The 20,768-nt window shown below is 48.9% G+C and overlaps 1 protein-coding gene across 1 annotated transcript in view; it reads left to right on the top strand.

The window, feature by feature from the left end:
- The window catches only part of mcu (mitochondrial calcium uniporter), an 88,259-nt gene extending 68,291 nt beyond the window's left edge, over nucleotides 1-19,968 (top strand). The window contains exons 3-8 of the mRNA XM_085969988.1: nucleotides 7,764-8,076; nucleotides 10,130-10,234; nucleotides 15,251-15,411; nucleotides 16,242-16,445; nucleotides 18,413-18,529; nucleotides 19,357-19,968. Coding sequence (XP_085826114.1) covers nucleotides 7,764-8,076; nucleotides 10,130-10,234; nucleotides 15,251-15,411; nucleotides 16,242-16,445; nucleotides 18,413-18,529; nucleotides 19,357-19,434 — 978 coding nt within the window. The 3' untranslated portion in view covers nucleotides 19,435-19,968. The remainder of the gene's footprint in view (nucleotides 1-7,763; nucleotides 8,077-10,129; nucleotides 10,235-15,250; nucleotides 15,412-16,241; nucleotides 16,446-18,412; nucleotides 18,530-19,356) is intronic.
- Nucleotides 19,969-20,768: the final 800 nt, after the last annotated feature.

Below are 20,768 nucleotides of genomic sequence, written 5' to 3'. Positions count from 1 at the left end.
GACTGGATTGCTCTACAGAGAGCCGGCACGGACTCAATGGGCCGAATGGCCTCCTTCTGTGTTGTTATGACTCTGACACTATATTACCACCCCCTTCCCAAAGAATTTATAGCTGGCACTGGTCCTATGAGGACCTCTCTGAGAACATAAGAAATAAAAGCAGAAGTAGGCCATCATGGCCCCAGCGAGCCTGTTCCGCCATTCAATTAGATTTCGGCTGATCTGCATCTTAACTACAGCAACCACCAATCCCTGTCCCTAAATAGAAACATAGAAACATAGAAGATAGGAGCAGGAGTAGGCCATTCGGCCCCTCAAGCCTGCGCCGCCATTCAATGAGATCATGGCTGATCATCCAAATTCAGTACCCTGTCCCTGCTTTCTCCCCATATCCCTTGATCTCTTTGGCCTTAAGAAATATATCTAACTCCTTCTTGAATATATTTAATGAATTGGCCTCAACTGCCTTTTGTGGTAGAGACTTCCACAGGTTCACCACTCTCTGGGTGAAGAAATTCCTCTTCATCTCTGTCCTAAATGGCTTACCCCTTATCCTTAGACTGTGACCCCTGGTTCTGGACTTCCCCGCCATCGGGAACATCCTTCCTGCATCTAGTCTGTCTAGTCCTGTTAGAATTTTATAAGTTTCAATGAGATCCCCTCTCATTCTTCTAAACTCCCAGCGAGTATAAGCCCAATATCTCCTCATACGTCATTCCTGCCATCCCAGGTATCAGTCTGGTGAATCTTTGCTGCATTCTCTCCATGGCAAGCACATCCTTCCTCAGATAAGGCGACCAAAACTGCACACGATATTCAAGGTGTGGTCTCACCAAGGCCCTGTACAACTGCAGCAAGACATCCTTGCTCCTGTACGCCAATCCTCTCGCTATGAAGGCCAACATACCATTTGCAATCCCTCTGTCTTGCCACCTCCCTGGATTTAGAAGCCTCATGTCCTCTTAGACTGTCAAATGCTGCCCTCCTCTTCACCCCTCTCCCCCACCACCCTCCTCATCGTTGTGTTTCCTCTGCCCGCTGAGGTGCTCTTCGATATTCTGCAGGTGAGGAGCATCGTCGGAAGCAAGTTGCTCAAATCCCAGAGCAGCCTAATAGAAAAGCACGGCTCTGCAATTGGAAACCCAAGGAAACTTCCCTTTCAGATAATCCCACACCTGTCCACGGTGTTACAAGGTGCCTGAAACTGTCCCAATACTTCGCTTGCTGCTGTCAGGAAGCTATCTGAACTGAGGGGTCAGCGGAGCAGGATGGATCTACCTCGAGCGATTCTCGTGGTTATTCTGATTCGCGTGTGTTCAGACACCTGTTGGAAAAGCAGGCGATTGATTTATCCCGTGGATTATCACTGACTGCCTGACGTATTCTCCTGATGATTTCACACTACTTGTTTCCCCCCCCCCCCTTCCTGCTGCATCCAGCACTCCTAGTGCAGCTACCTGTGTATTGCCGGAGAGCAGGTCTCCTCTTCTGTGTTTTTTTGATATCCCCTCGGAGTCAGAGAAGGTCGTGGGTTCAAGCCCCACTCCAGAGACTTGAGCGCAAAATCCAGGCTGACACTCCAGTGCAGTACTGAGGGAGTGCTGCACTGTCGGAGGGGCAGTGCTGAGGGAGTGCCGCACTGTCGGAGGGGCAGTACTGAGGGAGTGCCGCACTGTCGGAGGGGCAGTGCTGAGGGAGTGCCGCACTGTCGGAGGGGCAGTACTGAGGGAGTGCCGCACTGTCGGAGGGGCAGTGCTGAGGGAGTGCCGCACTGTCGGAGGATCAGTACTGAGGGAGTGCTGCACTGTCGGAGGATCAGTACTGAGGGAGTGCCGCACTGTCGGAGGGGCAGTACTGAGGGAGTGCCGCACAGTCGGAGGGGCAGTACTGAGGGAGTGCTGCATTGTCGGAGGAACAGTACTGAGGGAGCGCCGCACTGTCGGAGGAGCAGTACTGAGGGAGCGCCGCACTGTCGGAGGTGCAGTACTGAGGGAGCGCCGCACTGTCGGAGGGGCAGTGCTGAGGGAGTGCCGCACTGTCGGAGGAGCAGTACTGAGGGAGTGCTGCACTGTCGGAGGTGCCGTCTTTCTGATGAGCTGTTAAACTGAGGTCCCCCCGTCTGCCCTCTCGGGTGGACGTAAAAGATCCCACGGCGCTATTTTGAGGAAGTGTGGAGTCCACCCAGCAGTTTTCTCCCATGTATTGACCAGATGTACTTCATGGCAAAGCAGAAGTTCATCAGCTTATTGCTATTGAAGCACATGGAACAAATTCATTGCCAAGTTCAGAGGACTAAAAATACTTCTTTCCCTCCTGGCTAGACAGTGTGAAGTGATCTTCAAAGGGAAGTTTACACAGACTGTGGGCCTGTTCCTATCTCAGTTTATTTAATTGCAATATCTGGCATTTATTGTGAAAGTTACTGTTGAACTGTAGCTGGTTTCTTTCACACTTTCTCTGTCGACACTTCTGGTTTGCTTATCTGGCCTAAAGCAAGAAACAGTGGAGGTCCAAAGAGACTTGGGGGTCCAGGTACCTAGATCATTAAAATGTCACAGACAGGTACAGAAAACAATCAAAAAGGCTCATGGAATGCTGGCCTTTATATCTAGAGGACTAGAGTACAAGGGCTAGAAGTTATGCTGCAGCTGTACAAACCCTGGTTAGACCACACCTGGAGCACTGTGAACAGTTCTGGGCACCACACCTTAGGAAGGATATACTGGCCTTGGAGGGAGTGCAGCGTAGGTTTACCAGAATGATACCCGGACTCCAGGGGTTAAGTTACGAGGAGAGGTTACACAAACTAGGGTTGTATTCCCCAGAATTTAGATGGTTAAGGGGTAATTTGATCGAAGTTTTCAAGATATTAAGGGGAACACATAGGGTAGAGAGAGAGAAACTATTTCCGCTGGCTGGGGATTCTAGGACTGGGGGGCATCGTCTAAAAATTAGAGCCAGACCTTTCGGGAGTGAAATTAGGAAACACTCCACACACAAAGGGTGGTAGAAGTCTGGAACTCTCTTCCGCAAATGGCAATTGATGCGAGACCAATTGTTAGTTTTAATTTTGAAATTGATTTTTTTGTTAACCAAACGTTTTAAGGGATATGGGGCAAAAGCGGGGATTCGGAGTTCGGTCATAGATCTCTCTCTCTCTCTCTCTCTCTCTCTCTCTCTCTCTCTCTGTCTCTCTCTCTCTCTCTGTCTCTCTCTCTGTCTCTGTCTCTCTCTCTCTCTGTCTCTCTCTCTCTCTTTTCCCCCCCCCCCCCCCCCCCCCCGGTCCGAATCTGATAACTGTGTTCAGTGACAGCAGGAGCTAGAAACGCATCCTTTTACAGTCTGGCCTTTTGGCTGCTCCCTCAGGCAAGGAGAGGATGCTTTTATTTGTACTTAATTTATGTATAATATATCTGATGCTGTCAGTTTCTTGCCATGTCTCGCACCTGAAGCATGCCGAGTTGCTGTCAGAAGAAGCGAGGCTTTGCTAAGGGCCTGTAACAGGGAGCCTGTCAGTCGTCACCTGCCCCACATTTGTGACCCCACATGTGGCTCCACTTTGCTCAACGTGCTTGTTCGTCCCCTGGAGCTGGGTTGGGGCAGGCCGTGCATCTTTGCAGTGATTGACTGTCTTGGACTGATGAGCTGCCATCTGCCTGTGCTGAGCGCAAAACCTCGAGGGTTCAGCACTCCAGGCTGCCTGCAGTAATTCATAGACGTACTGCGAAGTACAGGGACCCCCTCCCCAACCGCGGGGGATACGGCCCTGGAAACCGCGGGGGATACGTCCCTGGAAACCCCCCATGGTTAGTAAAGCCGCGGTTGGCAAATTCAGTATAAATGTGTATGAACACAATAAAAAAGAATATAAAAATCATGTTATTTACCTTTATTACCACAGAAGGCAGTAGAGGCCAATTCATTAAATATATTGAAGAAGGAGTTAGATATATTTCTTAAGGCTAAAGGGATCAAGGGATATGGGGAGAAGGCAGGGACAGGGTACTGAATTTGGATGATCAGCCATGATCTCATTGAATGGCGGAGCAGGCTCGAGGGGCCGAATGGCCTACTCCTGCTCCTATCTTCTATGTTTCTATGTATCTATTCCTAAATTAAAAACCGCGGATTCGCGAATTTCACGGCCGCGGTTGGCGAAAATTGTCGCAGAGTGGAAACCGCGTATACGTGAAATCCGCGTATGGCAAAACCGCGGTTGGGGGCGGGATTCCTGTATGTGGCAAGAGATATCTCAAAACATCTCCGAATTTTAAGTTAACACATTTCACTCACGGGTGTTATAATCTTTCGGGTGAGACGTTAAACTGCGGCTCCAGCTGCCCCCCCCCCCCCCCTCGGGTGGACGGAACGGATCCGATGGCGCCATTTTGAAGAGGAGCCAGGGGAGTTCTCCCCAACCGATCTCCTAATCTGTGCGTGTGGTTAACACTGGGTGTTGACCCGTGTGTTTTCCGCACTTGGTCCAAGAATTTATTCGGGCCCTAATAATGCAAAACCGATAAACTCTCTGAAGCATCAATGTGCAAATCGTTCAGCTCCAGCAACCGTCGGGTTTGCTGCACTAACCATATGGAGCCGTGTTTCATTCAGTGAGGTGGTTAGTGTTAAATCCGTGAATCTTGATGTATGGTGTCCTTCAATAAATAGACAGAGACTGCAGAGGAACAATCAACAGGTGTTTACTGGACGAGGGTTACTTTAAAACTAACAGTACAGATCCCTACTCGGGGTTTATATACAGGTGTGGTCACTGCCGGTACTACAGTATACAGGAGCTGTAAAAAGTAGTTCTCCCCTTAAAGGTACATACACTACAGTTAGGATAGTTGAGTTGTAATAATCATGTCACTGACTGACCTTTTTAAAAACAAAAACATTGAGAAAGAAAGATTTGCATTTATATAGCGCCTTTCATGACCCCTGGACATCCTGACGTGCTTTACAGCCAATGAAGTACTTTTTGAAGTGTGGTCACTGTTGTAATGTAGGAAACGCGGCAGCCAAATTGCACACAGCAAGCTCCCACATACAGCAATTTGATAATGACCAGATAATCTCTTTTTTTAGTGATGTTGATTTGAGGGATAAATATTGGTACCAGGACACCGGGGATAACTCCCCTGTTCTTCTTTCGAAACAGTGCCATGGTCCACCTGAGAGCGCAGACAGGGTATCTGTTTAACGTTTCATCCGAAAGACAGCACCACTGACAGTGCGGCACTCCCTCAGCACTGCACTGGAGTGTCCGCCTGGATTTTTGTGCTCAAGTCTCATTGGAGTGGGACTTGAACCCACAACCTTCTGACTCCGTGGCGAGAGTGCTGCCCACTGAGCCACGGCTGACACTTGAGGAACTGAGATGGTTTTGTCATTCTTCTTAAAACTTGCGAGCAGCCAGATCAGCCTTTGATCTTTTCTAGTCCTGTGTTTTCTTGTGAAGCCTTTTCTTAAAGGGTGAAATGCTAATCCAGTTTCTTGAACTTCTGGGAGCAGAATTGATACATCACTGTTCAAAGTGTTAGAAGAATGGAAACCATTCTCTAATTTGCAGGATCGCTGTGGAGTGGCTGCAGCGCTGGTGGAGGTTCTGTGCTTCACACCGTTTCCTCTCAATGTGCCGAGCGCTCCTTGTTCCCAGATACGTTAGGGTTTTGCCCTTCCGTCTGCACAGGGAGAAGGGAGCTTCCAATTCTGCATTCTGCGACAGCCATATCTTGCTTTGGGGAGATCATTAGCCACCCTTTGTATCGCGGCTTGTTACTGAGAAAAGTACGGCATGAGAATTTCTAAATGTAAAAAAAAAGCTGTAGGAGTTCCCAGTGTAAATAACTATCCCCCACTCGCAATAGGACAGATTTCATTGATCATGCACCTCATCATGTCACTCATTTGCTTTCAAGCACTTTGTATACATTGAACAACTTTTGAAATGCAGTAACTTTTGTGACGAGGAACGCAACCGCCATTTTTGCACACAGGAAGATCCCACCAACAGCAGTGAGATAAATGACCAGCTCATTTGTTTTTGGTGGTGTTGGTTGGCGGAGGACAGTTGGCCAGGACACTGGACACCCTGCTCCTCTTTGATTAGTTCCTTTTGGAGCTTCAGCGTCCAGTTGAAAAGGCAGACAGGGCCTCGCATTAACATCTCACCTGTGGCTGAATATGAAAGGCTTTTATACGAAGAATAGTCCTCTGGTCCATCGAGCCTGCCCCACAATTGTAATACATTGTGTAGCGCAATATAGACACACTGCACCCCACCCGAAACCATGTGATCTCCTGCGAGAGGCGAAAAACCGGATTTTTTTTAAAAACAGGCCAATATGGGGAAAGAAAATCTGGGAAATTCCTCTCCGGCCCAGCTCGGCGATTGGAACTAGTCCAGGAACTCGCTCTAGCCCTGAAATCCCTGCAGTACCTCCCTTCTGTGCGAGGTGATCTCCGCCCCAGCCAGAAACAGGTCCAGCTCTCGCTTGAAGGAATTCAGCGAATCGCCATCCACTGCACAAGACGGCAGCCTGTTCCAGAGGTCCACTATTCTCTCTGACTATCCATCCATCCGTCCTGTCTGCCTGGAATGAGCTGTCTGTCAATTGGCAATAATGTAGCCTCAAGACCCCTGTCACGCTGGGAGCAAACCGCCCTCGCTGGTATCTTCAGGAGATCTGTCTCCAGCTGGCTGCCAATTAGCTCAACGAGAATCGGCATCTGGCCTGCTGCTGAATGCCAATCTCAACAGTTGAATCGAAGAGGAGCATCTGTCAGGTTTGGTTTCCAGTACCTACTGAACCTTTCACTTGGCTTTGAGTGCTGGAATTGGCAACCAGGCAGTGTCGCTGAGCCAGTTTTCCCTCATAATCACCTTATCTGAGGAAGGATGTTCTTTCCATGGCGAGAGTGCAGCGAAGATTCACCAGACTGATACCTGGGATGGCAGGAATGACGTATGAGGAGAGATTGGGTCGATTAGGCTTATACTCGCTGGAGTTTAGAAGAATGAGAGGGGATCTCATTGAAACTTATAAAATTCTAACAGGACTAGACAGACTAGATGCAGGAAGGATGTTCCTGATGGCGGGGGAGTCCAGAACCAGGGGTCACAGTCTAAGGATAAGGGGTAAGCCATTTAGGCTCCGCCATTTTATGAGATCATGGCTGATCATCCAAATTCAGTACCCTGTCCCTGCTTTCTCCCCATATCCCTTGATCTCTTTAGCCTTAAGAAATATATCTAACTCCTTCTTGAATATATTTAATGAATTGGCCTCCACTGCCTTCTGTGGTAGAGAATTCCACAGGTTCACCACTCTCTGGGTGAAGAAATTCCTCCTCATCTCTGTCCTAAATGGCTTACCCCTTATCCTTAGACTGTGACCCCTGGTTCTGGACTCCCCCGCCATCGGGAACATCCATCCTGCATCTGGTCTGTCTAGTCCTGTTAAAATTTTATGTTTCAATGAGATCCCCTCTCGTTCTTCTAAACTCTAGTGAATATAAGCCTAATCGACCCAATCTCTCTCCATACGTCATTCCTGCCATCCCAGGTATCAGTCTGGTGAATCTTCGCTGCACTCCCTCCACGGCAAAGGAGGAGAGAGGGGCGGAGAGGCTTAGGGAGGGAATTCCAGAGCTCGGGGCCCAGGCAGCTGAAGGCACGGCCGCCAGTGGTGGAGCGATTAAAATCGGGGATGCGCAAGAGGCCAGAATTAGAGGAGCGCAGAGATCTCGGAGGGTTGTAGGGTTGCTGGAGGTTGCAGAGATCGGGAGGGGACGAGGCCGTGGAAGTTAAGTTGCATTGGTGTGTTTGTGGGAATGTGTTCTTCAATGCAATCTTAGTGCGAGTGAATCCTCACTGTTCTCTCTCTCTCTCTCTCTCTGCAGATGTAGCAGTTGTTTACCAGAACGGATTACCCGTGCTCTCCGTGAACCTACCATCGCGGCAGGAGCGTTGCCAGTTCACCCTCCGACCCATCTCTGACTCTGTGGGTGTTTTCCTGAAGCAACTGCAGGCAGAGGATAAGGGCATCGATCGAGTCGCCATCTACACCCCAGGTACGGCCGCCGGCCTTGGAGCCCAGCCACGAAAATAGTCACCGAGTGAAATATTCATTGGATCTTTTGATGCTAAATTAAAGCTAGATATCAAAAAAACATCATTCGCAGACACTGGTCGAAAAACCTAACCCTCGCCCTAGGCTGAAGCTCACAAATTCAAGATAAAGAATAAGAGGGGATCTCATTGAAACTTATAAAATTCTAACAGGACTAGACAGACTAGATGCCGGAAGGATGTTCCCGATGGCGGGGGAGTCCAGAACCAGGGGTCACAGTCTAAGGATAAGGGGTAGGCCATTTAGGACTGAGATGAGGAGGAATTTCTTCACCCAGAGCGTGGTGAACCTGTGGAATTCTCTACCACAGAAGGCAGTTGAGGCCAATTCATTAAATATATTCAAGAAGAAGTTGGATATATTTCTTAATGCTAAGGGATCAAGGGATATGGGGAGAAAGCATGGACAGGGTACTGAATTTGGATGATCAGCCATGATCTCATTAAATGGCGGAGCAGGCTGGAGGGGCCGAATGGCCTACTCCTGCTCCTATCTTCTGTGTTTCTAAGACGTATCACACGAGTGTCAGAACAAAATTTGACACCGAGCTATATGAGATATTAGGGCAGGTGACCAATACCTTGGTCAAAGAGGTTGGTTTTAAGGAGCACCTTGTAAAGGAGGAGAGCGCGGTTTAGGGAAGGAATTCCAGAGCTTGGGGCCTAGGCGGCTGAAGGCACAGCGGCTAATGGTGGAGCGATTTAAAATCGGGGATGCGCGCGAGGCCAGAATTAGAGCAGCGCAGATATCTCGGAGGGTTGTGGGGCTGGAGGATATTAGAGATAAGGAAGGGGGCGAGGCCACGGACACAGATGTATGCAAGTCTCTGTTTTCACCTTTTAATTATTCCTCAACATTTCCTGTGGCCTCGTGAGTGATGTGGGAAGTGAAACAGCCGGCAGAACACACTCTAATTTTGGGAAACATCCTGAAGACCAGGAACGAAAATTAGAGGAAGGGAGGAATTTTTTTTTTTTTTTTAAATGGGACGGAAAAAAGTTCCACTGAAAACTGGGACTAAATTTCTTACCGATATTATCAAGAGAAGAAAATTAAAACTTGGAATGAGGCTAAAACTAAAATTAAGGTAATTTCTAGGAATAAGACCACCCAAGATCTCTCCCACCAGTTTCTGAGCTCGCTGTTCAAGCTCCAGTGATTAATGAGCGAAGCTTTTGGTATTGCTTTTCCATAGAAAATCGATCACTAAACATTATCACTGGGGCATGTGGGACTGAGCGCGACTGCTCCTGGCCTCCTGTGCTGTAAGTTTCTATGAATAGAAACATAGAAGATAGGAGCAGGAGTAGGCCATTCGGCCCCTCGAGCCTGTTCCGCCATTCAATGAGATCATGGCTGATCATCCAAATTCAGTACCCTGTCCCTGCTTTCTCCCCATATTCCCTGATCCCTTTAGCCTTAAGAAATATATCCAACTCCTTCTTGAATATATTTAATGAATTGGCCTCAACTGCCCTGTGTGGCAGAGGATTCCAGAGGTTCACCACTCTCGGTGAAGAAATTCCTCCTCATCTCTGTCCTAAATGGCTTACCCCTTATCCTTAGATTCTAGGGCACTGGTAAAAATCCCATGGTAATTTGACGTCCATAGCCCTGATGATGAGATATGCAGCTCATCTGATAAATTTGCTAGTTTGAGTTCCTTGGTTACTCGCTCTTCCTCCCAGGGACCCAGTTCCAGAATTGTTCTGCAATTTTTGGGGTCATTGAGTTGGGGGATGGGGGCTGACCAAGTCCCACTCCTGTGGGCAGGTTTGTACTGGCGTTGCAGGGCGTGCAACGGATGGTTTAGGACTCATATTTACGGAACCTGAAATGGACAGGCGGTGGGATTGGGATTGCCGAAGGATGTGATGGTTTGATCGGAAGGGGGGTTCTGCCTTTGTCTGAGCAGATCCTACACAATGGTGATTGTACTGCCCCTGGTGGCTGTTTGCTCTAATTGCTCCATATCTGTGTCCCCCCCTCTACAGATGGAAATCGAATAGCTGCATCCACAGGAATTGATATTCTACTTCTCGATGACTTCAAATTAGTGATAAATGACATAACGCACTATGTGCAGCCACCAAAGAGAGGTATGATCGCTGTCGTGGCTCAGTACGGTTGAGTCAGTCCACCCTACAATTGGTGTTGATCTGCATTTAACCCAATATCCGTCAACATTAGTTTGTGCAGAATTTCTTGCTGCTGTCCTATTTCTGGGTTTAAACAACAACTTGCATTTATACAGCGCCTTTTAATGTAGTAAAACGTCCCACGACGCTTCACAGGAGTGTTATCGGGCAACAATTGACACCGAGCCACATGAGGAGGACAGATGACTCCAAAGCGTGGTCAAAGAGGGCAAAATAATCACACAAACCTTGCTGAAAAGCAGCAGTGACTATTCTGGGAATTACTGAATTTTCAAAACAAAAGACTTGTAATTATATCGCACTTTATCACGTCTCTCAAACCAACTTGAGGTTTTAAGGAGGCGAAGAGGTTTTGGGAGGGAACTCCAGAGCTTGGGGCCTAGACAGCTGCAGGCACGGCCAGCAGTAGTGAAGCGATGAAAATCAGGGATGCTCAAGAGGCCAGAATTGGAGGAGCGTGTTGTCTATTTAAGCTGCTGCAGTCCTTTAAATACTGTGGCAACATGCGGTTCCCTGTCTCCCCTCCCTGTCTCCCCTCCCTCCCTCCCTCCCTCAATGGGGAAGCGCTCTGATGGCAGGAGCTGATTTAAAAAGTGGAAGAGGCTGAATCTGAAGGTGCTGTGGGGACTGTAGTGTCCATGTGTAGATAAAGACACTGAAGACAGGAGTTGGTTCATAGATATTTACTAAGCAAGTCTGGGGGGGGTTTCTGAAGGATATACACAATACACAGGCTTATATAGCCCAAGTGGCAATTACCGGCATTACGCACACCTGGGGCTCTTAAAGGCACATACACCATAATTGCTCTTAAAGGCACATACACCACAGGGACCCTGCTCTGTGTTGGGTGAGCGGGAATCGCACCCTGCCCCCGTGTCCGGTCAGGCTCGCGCCCAATTAGCAAATCCAGGCTTGGAACACCACGAGTGTACTCTGTGAAGCAGGGACTGGTTGACAGCTACCTAAAACGCCTGTAATTGGGATTCGCTCTGGCTTTTCCGCCTAACAGAATTTTAGCCTAATTAATAATATTGGGTGTTACATTGCACGGCTGCTGTGTTTTCAGTTGTCTTTGGAACATTCTGCATCTGCTTGTTTATTCATGAGGGCGAAATAATTACAAGCCTTGCTGAAAAGCAGCAGTGAATATTTTGGGAATGATTGAATTTAAAAAAAAAAAAAAAAACCTTGTATTTATATAGCACTTTATCACGTCTATCAAAACAACTTGAAGCATGTTGCATCCAATTAATTTGAAATGCAGTGACTGCTTTTTAGGCAAATATACAGCTAAAGTAGCCACAGACACACATCACAGTCATGACACGTGCTTGGTTGGTGTTGGTTATATAGAATTTACAGCACAGAAACAGGCCATTTGGCCCAACTGGCCCATGCTGGTGTTTATGCTCCACTCGAGCCTCCTCCCACTCCTCCTTCTCGCCCCTATCGGCACATCCTTCCATTCCTTTCTCCCTCATGTGTTTATCCAGCTTCCCCTTAAATGCATCTGTGCTAATCGCCTCATTAAAACTTATTAAATTCTAACAGGACTAGACAGACTAGATGCAGGAAGGATGTTCCCAATGGCGGGGAGTCCAGAACCAGGGGTCACAGTCTAAGGATAAGGGGTAAGCCATTTAGGACTGAGATGAGCAGGAATTTCTTCACCCAGAGAGTGGTGCACCTGTGGAATTCTCTGCCATACAGGGCAGTTGAGGCCAATTCATTAAATATATTCAAGAAGGAGTTGGATATATTTCTCGAGGCTAAAGGGATCAAGGGGTATGGGGAGAAAGCAGGGACAGGGTACTGAGTTTGGATGATCAGCCATGATCTCATTGAATGGCGGAGCAGGCTCGAGGGGCCGAATGGCCTACTCCTGCTCCTATCTTCTATGTTTCAACCACTCCCTGTGGTGGCGAGTTCCATATTCTCACCACTCTCTGGGTAAAGAAGTTTCTTCTGAATTCCTTATTGGATTTATTAGTAACTATCTTATATTTATGGCCCCTAGTTCTGGTCTTCCCCCACAAGTGGAAACATCTTCTCTATGTGTACCTTATCGAACCCTTTTCATAATCTTAAAGACTTCTTGAGGGAGGAATGTTAGCCAGGACATAGGCTGAACTTCCTCCTCTTCTCCTGGTGCTGAGAGATATTTAACCTCCACTCAACTCCCCAGAACGGATAGACGGGGCCTTGCTGTAATATCTCCTGCGAAGGACATCAACTCCGTGAATGCAGCACGCACTCAGTACTGCACTGGGGTGTTGTCCTACATTCTGGGCTAGGGTCTCTGGATTGGGGCTCGAACCCCAACCCTCTAACTCGGGAGAGTGCGGCCAAACTGGCACTGCCCAAGTTAAACAGTTCTGCAAGACGCCAACAAAGCTTTTGAACACAATCGCCCATTACATCTTACCAGACATTTGCCAAACTTTCCTGTCTTTCTTTGTAGCTATGACCTTGAGAAATTTCTTCACTGAGGGTGGTGAATCTTTGGAATTCTCTACCCCAGAGGGCTGTGGAGGCTCAGTCGTTGAGTATATTCAAGACTGAGATCGATAGTTTTTTGGGAACTAAGGGATATGGGGATCGAGCGGGAAAGTGGAGTTCAGGTTGAAGATCAGCCATGACCTTATTGAATGGCGGAACAGGCTCGAGGGGCTGTGTGGCCGACTCCTGCTCCTAATTCTTAGGTTCTTGCCTTCTCCACCCATTCTCCTCAGCAATGAGTATCAGGCGAACTCTGTGCCCCCCAACTCCTCCCTTTCCCCCACTCCCTATTCAGGCTGCTCCATTCATAACGTTTGCTCCCCCTGCTAGGGTTGCCAAGTCTCCAGGAATCAAAGATTAATCTCCAGGACGCTGCTGTGAGCAACACCCGGGAGAAAAATCGCGGGGACGTTTATATAAAAAAAATATGTTGAACACTTTTGTTCACTAGTTATAAAAATATTGGACATTTCCCCCCCCCCGCCCCCAAAAATCTGTTTGACTGACAATCTAGAATCATCCAATCAGGCAATGAAGAATCTATTCATCTTCCGATTGGCTGTGGGGAGGCAGGGAGCCGCGAAGATGGACATGTTGGGCGACCAATGGTGGGAGTGTGGGGGCGGGGCATTGGAGGCAGGAGATTGTGTGATACCTCCAGGAATATGTCCGACCAGAGTTGGCAACCCTGCCCTTTGCATGTGCACATTCCCACTGGTGCCAATGCTGGGTGCACCGGGCTGCTCTCCTCGATCAGAGGTCCCACCGGCATATGTCAAAGATGTGAGTCGACTTTTAATTTTAATTTTCTGGGGAGCCGCTTTAAGAGAGTTGTTTCATATGACGGGTAAAGCTTCTAATGGGATGTCTGGTTTGGCTGTCCATTCGATGGCCTCCTGAGAAGCCGAGTGGAGAAATAAGGTGCCTCCCACGACAGATCTCAATGGGCAGGTTGATGTGTTCCATGGTCTGGGACTCGTGGCCACAGTCGCACTTCGGACCTTCCCTCATCTTTCACTTGTGGAGCAGGTGGTCGCATCGTCCGTGCCCCGTGTGGATTGGGTTGAGCGCCGCCCACTGTCTTCGAGGGAGGTCGAAGCCGGGGACCTCTGCTGTTGGCTCAGTGATGAGGTCTCAGTTCTTTATGTTGCGTGCGTCCCACGATTCCGACCATCTGGATAGTGGGTCGATACCAGCTGCGTGACTATTGGCTGCTGCATCCCAGAATGGCGGCGCGATTTTAAGCGCTTTGGTGGCGGGTTTTCCAAGTCTTCAATGAATGGGAAGGTCGATGTCGCTCCTCTCACGGTGGCGTCGCGGCGAATGGCAGGCGGGGCGACGTGAGGCAGCACTGAGAGCCACTCAGTTGGAGTGGACTTGAGTGTCCCTGACACTGTCCTTGTGGCGGCGTTTGGCTGCACGTCCACGTGAGAGCGATTCAGCGAAAAGCAGGTCTGTGCTTAAACTTGACAATTGAGCAGCTATTTAACTTGCCCTTGGTGGGACCAAACCTTTCAGATGTGGCTCTGCTGCCGCCTAGTGGTGGACGGCACACATTGTGGGTGAGTATCTGAGTGCATTCCACTGCAACCTTGTTATAACATTCGTATTCATGTCGGAGCGCCAAAGGAAAGTGCTCGCTCTTGTGGTGGTACAGAACATTAGGGCACCATTCACACCGTCATTTATGTCATTGCTTTTTCTGGGATCCTGCTGTGCAGACATGGCTGTCAATGCAATAGTCGCTGCACTTCAAAGTAATTTCTTGTATGAGACACGTTTTGAAGCATTTTTGTCAGACACGATAAGGAGCTGTGTTAATGTAAATCTTTTTCTGTTGTTCAGCTGTCCCTCGGAGAGCGATATATCTCTTCCCATCAGACAGTTGGTGACCTCGAGCCAGTCGCAGAGTCGAACATTGCAACCAAAACACTGCCTGCGAGCGGTCGGAGGTTGTAGTCGGAGGGGAGCGGTCGGAGGTTGTAGTCGGAGGGGAGCGGTCGGAGGTTGTAGTCGGAGGGGAGCGGTCGGAGGTTGTAGTCGGAGGGGAGCGGTTGGAGGTTGTAGTCGGAGGGGAGCGGTCGGAGGTTGTAGTCGGAGGGGAGCGGTCAGAGGCCGTGTCGGAGGGGAGCGGTCAGAGGCCGTGTCGGAGGGGAGCGGTCGGAGGTTGTAGTCGGAGGGGAGCGGTCGGAGGTTGTAGTTGGAGAGGAGCGGTCAGAGGCCGTGTCGGAGGGGAGCGGTCAGAGGTTGTAGTCGGAGGGGAGCGGTCGGAGGTTGTAGTCGGAGGAGAGCGGTCAGAGGCCGTGTCGGAGGGGAGTGGTCGGAGGCCACGTCGACAGGAATGCCGGAGGGAGGGGGGTGCAATCCACACACTTGGGCAACTTGCTCTGGGAGTTTCCGGAAAGTTCACCCGCTAACCGTAAACATTTTTTTTTATCTTTAAAAATATTGCAGAGAGCCTGAGCCACGAAGACGCGACGTCAATGAATGACGTCAAAATCCTCGTCCAGCAGCTCTTCACCACCTTGCGTATCGAGGAGCACCAGCTGCACAAGGAGCGGGAACTGAAGAGCCGAGTGGAGGAGCTCAACGCTCAGCTTGAGCCCCTCGAAAAAGTGAGTGAAGTTGTGCATCAATCGTAGGCCTTGTATTCTCAGCTGGGACACTGTGTGATTGGACGCTGGGACCGGGGGGTCCTGACTGTGGATAGTTTCCTCTCCAGTTATACAGGGCCTTGGTGAGACCACACCTGGAGTACTGTGTGCAGTTTTGGTCTCCTTACCTAAGAGAGGATATACTTGCCATAGAGGGAGTGCAGCGAAGGTTCACCAGACTGATTCCTGGGATGGCAGGACTGTCGTATGAGGAGAGATTGGGTCGACTAGGCCTGTATTCACTAGAGTTTAGAAGAATGAGAGGGGATCTCATTGAAACGTATAAAATTCTGACAGGGCTCGACAGACTGGATGCAGGGAGGATGTTTCCCCTGGCTGGGGGGGTCTAGAACTAGGGGTCACAGTCTCAGGATACGGGGTAGGACATTTACGACTGAGATGAGGAGAAATTTCTTCACTCAGAGGGTGATGAACCTATGGAATTCTCTACCACAGAAGGCGGTGGAGGCCAAGTCACTGAATATATTTAAGAAGGAGATAGATAGATTTCTGGACACAAAGGCATCAAGGGGTATGGGGAGAGAGCGGGAATATGGTATTGAGATAGGGGATCAGCCATGATCATATTGAATGGCGGAGCAGGCTCAAAGGGCCGAATGGCCGACTCCTGCTCCTATTTTTTTCTGTTTCCTTTCCTTTTATGTAATTTTTATTTCATCAGGTAAAGGACGTCTCATCACTACTTTTCTGAAATTCCACAGGCGCTCGATTCACCCTTGCACACTGGAGCTCTTTGTTTATCACTCAAGTATCTCTCCCTTCTCCCACAGGTGAAGTTGGAATTGGCCAGGAAAGCGGGCAAGAGGTCGACCTGGGTACTGTGGGGCGGGATGGCTTTCATGGCGACACAGTTCGGAATCCTGGCCCGGCTCACTTGGTGGGAATATTCCTGGGATATAATGGAGCCGGTCACCTATTTCATCACGTACGGCACGGCAATGGCTATGTACGCCTATTTTGTAATCACACGGCAGGTAGGCTCATGTGCTGTTATTTCTGATTCTCGACATGGCTAGAAGTTGGCTTAACCTTGCATTTAAAAACAAAAAATTCCCACATCCTGCTGAAGCGCAGCATCGAATTTTACAACACAGAAACAGACCATTCGGCCCAACACGTCCACGCTGGTGTTTGTGCTCCCCACAAGCCTCCTCCCATCCCTCTTCATCTCACCCCATCTGCAAATCTAATAGAAGAATTTTGGGGGAGGATGGAGAGCATTTGTAGACCTGAAAGAGGGGGAAGGGAAAATGTCAGCCGCCCCCTCTCGCTTTGCTTGCATGGGTCAGTCACAGCTCAGACTAGCTTTGATTCTCGTGTCCTTTCCTTCCTTGAAGCCCAGTTGAGATCGGAAACCAATTCCTTCGGAACATGGGGTGGGGGTTCTTCACTGCAATTAGATTGCGGAGTGAATTCCCACCTGTCCCATTGTTCTATTTACGGTGGCACAGCAAACCTTTGGAAGGAGGCTGGTGTAAAGCGATGATTTCTCAGTCTGGTTCATTTGGTAGCCCCCCCTTGGCCTCTGCCAGAAGGTCATCGGTTCAAGCCCCACTCCAGGACTAGAGCACCTAACCTCGGCCGACACTTCAGTGCAGTAGTGAGGGAGTGCTGCACTGTCGGAGGAGCCGTCCTTTAAAAGCGACGTCAAACCGAGTTAGTTTCTTTCCCAGTGCTATTTTGAGTCTCCCATGAACCTTGTGTGCAATAAGTGGGTCAGTGTGCCCTAAGGCTCGTGATTACCCTTTAAGGTATCCATGTGATGGGAATTGTGTGGTTTATATACTTGAGCCACCGTTCTCTCCTTTAAACCTCCCCCAAGTTATCTCCTTCGCAGTCTCTTGGGGCAGTTGGCTTCCCCCCTCAGAGATTCGTCCCTGGTAAATCTGAAGTTTCAGGGCATCTGGAGGTGGGGCCTGGGCACATCAACCATCGGCACACACAACGGAGCACCTCAATTGCCAGAGAAATCTGTTGGTGTGTCCATTGAGGAGCCATGATGGTGGAGAACAGTAGCAGCCAAACTTCAAATCGTGATCCATCGTCTGTGGGATGTCCTGAGGATGTAAAGGCGCTATATAATTGCAAGTTAATTTTTTGCACTCTGGGTAGTGGCTGAACCAACTGAAGCCATGTGCTGAGCTCCACATCACCCGTTATAAATATTTACAACCCTCCGTACTCCAGGCTGTGGCCTGTCTTGCAGTACTGCGATGAGTAGTTTGAAACATGACAGGTTTGGGAGGAACAGGTGACTTTGAACCTTTGGTTCCCAAAGCTCTCCACCTCTTGGGGGGGGGGTTTTCCTCGCCTCATGTCTGGGTCTGTTGGCGACTCATTGATGGCGATTGATCGCTGTGATTAGTCAACAACTCCATTATCGTTGTATCATGCAACTACTGGGATGGTAGAAGGCGAACTAGATGAACCTTGGTCTTCATTCATCTGGCAATTCCTACGTTCCTATATCATAGAATGATGCAGCTCCGACAAAGGCCCATCGTGCCTCTGCCGGCTCTTTTGAAAGAGCGATCCAATTAGTCCCACTATAACAACAGAAAATGCTGGAAAAACTCAGCAGGTCAGGCAACATCCGTGGAGAGAAATTTGAGTTGACATTTCGGGTCGAACCCACTTCCCCCCTGTTCTTTCCCCGTGGCCCTGTAATTTTTTTCCCTGCAAGTATTTATCCAATTCCCTTTTTGAAAGTTACTTTGAATCTGCTTCCGCCAGCCTTTCAGGCAGCGCATTCCAGATCCTCATAACTCGCTGTGTTTCTAAAGAAAGATGGTTTCCTCCTGTCGCCTCTGGTACTTTTGCCAATCGCCGTAAATCTGTGGCCTCTGATTGCCGACCCTCCCTTCTGCCCCTGGCAAGTTGTTCCTTTTAATGAGTGGGTGACCGTACCCTAACTGAAGCGCTCTCCTTTCCTCCCCCGCAGGAATACATTTACCCTGACGCCAGAGACAGACAATACTTGCATTTCTTTCACAAAGGAGCCAAAAAGACAAAATTTGATATTGAGAAATACAACCAGCTTAAGGGTGCGATTGCTCAGGTAAGAACTGGATTGCTGCGGAGACGCTGGACTGGTCCTCGGCGGCAGGGCGGGGGGAACCAGTTTTCTGTTCGATTGTCGGTCAGGCTGGCAGCAAACACAGCAGTGTGGCGTGGCGGCCATTTGCGTTGGGGATCCACGCAGCTGAATCCTGTGGGATGACGCTCTGCTGTATTGTAGATACATCGATTGGAAAAACCTCACCTCAGGTACTGCCCTGAGTCTGAGCTGTGAGACGTAAGAAAACTACTAGGCACTTGGTCTAAGCGTTAAACAAAGCTTTAATCAACTATTTTACAACACGGAGGTCTAGTTGTGTCCTTCACTAGTTCCTGTTAAAGAATGTCCTGCGCAAGCTGGGCCCGTGCCCGAGTATTTATACTCTCCCTGGACAGCGCCACCCAAAGGCCGCTCAGTATTATTTCATAAGTCTTTCTTTCATGAATGACTGATTCATGTCACTGTGTACATTCTGTCTAATATGCAAGATGAGGTTAAGAGTTAGCTGCACAGGGCGCTCTTAGGAAATGGGCATTGGGTAAAGAGAGAGCTAAGTGGAATAATCCTCTGCAAATTGTTTCTTGCATTACAACAGTGACTACACTTCAAAAATACTTCATTGACTGTAAAGCGCTTTGGGACGTCCTGGGGTCGTGAAAGGCGCTATAGAAATGCAATTTCTTTCTTTTAATGGCATTGATTTGATTCGTGCGGCAGCAAGTGTGGGTTGGTGGGTGGGTGGGAGGAGTTGGTTTGTGGGAAAGGGCTTCGTCCTGAGAAATTCGGGATCTCCCAGCCTTGTAACACCGGTTAATTCTGCATTTCAGGCCGAGTTGGACTTGAAGCGTCTCCGCGATCCACTCCAGCTCCACCTCCCCATTCGGCCAGTCAGTGACCAGGAGTAGTGAGGAATGCCGAAGGGGTTGACATCCCCTGTCCTCCCCACCCTGCCAGCCAGCCAACACTTCCACTCCCACCTACCAACCCGTGGAAATGCCTGGAGAAGCTAGGACCGGGGAGAACACTCTCTTATTTAAACCGAACCCCTGTGGGTTCTAAAGATCCAACCGAAGGGGGAAAAGGGGGTTCGAAATCACGGCGAGATGTCAGGTGCCTTGCCGATGCCGACAGAATTGGGGTGCCGCCTTTCCAACATGCGGGCAGATGGGATGCACGTTTCCTCTGGGGGGTTTTTTTTTTTTTTTTTAAAAAGGATTAAGGAATTTATTTACATGTGTTATTTTACTGTTTTATCCTGTTTTTGTGCAGATTTTACAAACTATCGATTCATCTGACATTGCTGCAGTCCTTAAAAAAAAAAGAGATTTTAAAAAATTGCATACAATTAAGAAAAAGGGCATCATTTGTTGAAAACAAATTGTATAAAAGAGCAATGTAATTCTGACAATAAATGACTACCACGATTGTTTTGGAGCTAACCCGGGTGTTGCATTTGGTCGCTGGTGTTGGGTTCATTAATTCTGCTTTGTGTGTCTCTGGTTTAATGCACAGTTGGTGCAGAAGGCTGCAGTTTATCTGGGCTTTGTCACAGGGAAAAGACCCCCCCCCCCTACGAGTTTTCCCCTGATCATGCTCGGAGGCGTGCAACTGCAGTGGCACGGTGTGTGAATATCTCCTGGATTATTATCTGCAGCTCAATCAATACTGGGGACGCAATCTGATGTTTTATGCTGAATGTAATGAATCTCATTGAATCTTGCGGCAAATAGTTCAGGCAAAAATGTACAGACCTTCAGGTAATTTCATTCTCCCTTAACTGCCCTCTTGACGCCTTCCTCCACTAAACTGGCAAATTGTGCCTCAGCACCTCCTGTGTGTGTGTGTACATGTGCTTGACAGGCACTAAAGAGCTCAACACATGTCTTTAAATTATTTTTGCACCTACAAATTAGCCATGGGTTAAGATACCAGCTTGACCCGCCCTCTTTTTTTTGTTTGTGATTTCCCGTGGCTGAGGGAGTGGAGCAGAGCACGGAAATGTCTTCACAGTGCGGCCAAAGTTACAGACCAGCCTGGCCAGCGGCGACCAGTTGAACAAGGCCGAGAGCAATGCGTAGCAATCAATCTACGCCCCAGCCGCGCCTCTTTCCACACCTCCCATTCCCATCCCAATATCTTGATTAAAATGCATTTCTTTGGGGAAAAATACCAAAAGGGACGGCTGGCCCCTCAAGAGGTATTGTCTGCTGACTTACTTTTCCACATGTTAAGGATTTGT

The sequence above is a fragment of the Somniosus microcephalus genome, chromosome 29, assembly GCF_052327205.1.
Source record: "Somniosus microcephalus isolate GS21.2 chromosome 29, FLI_Smic_1.0, whole genome shotgun sequence".
NCBI lineage: Eukaryota > Metazoa > Chordata > Chondrichthyes > Squaliformes > Somniosidae > Somniosus > Somniosus microcephalus.
Note: the sequence above shows the minus strand (reverse complement) of the source record. Positions and strands in the feature narration are given on the sequence as shown.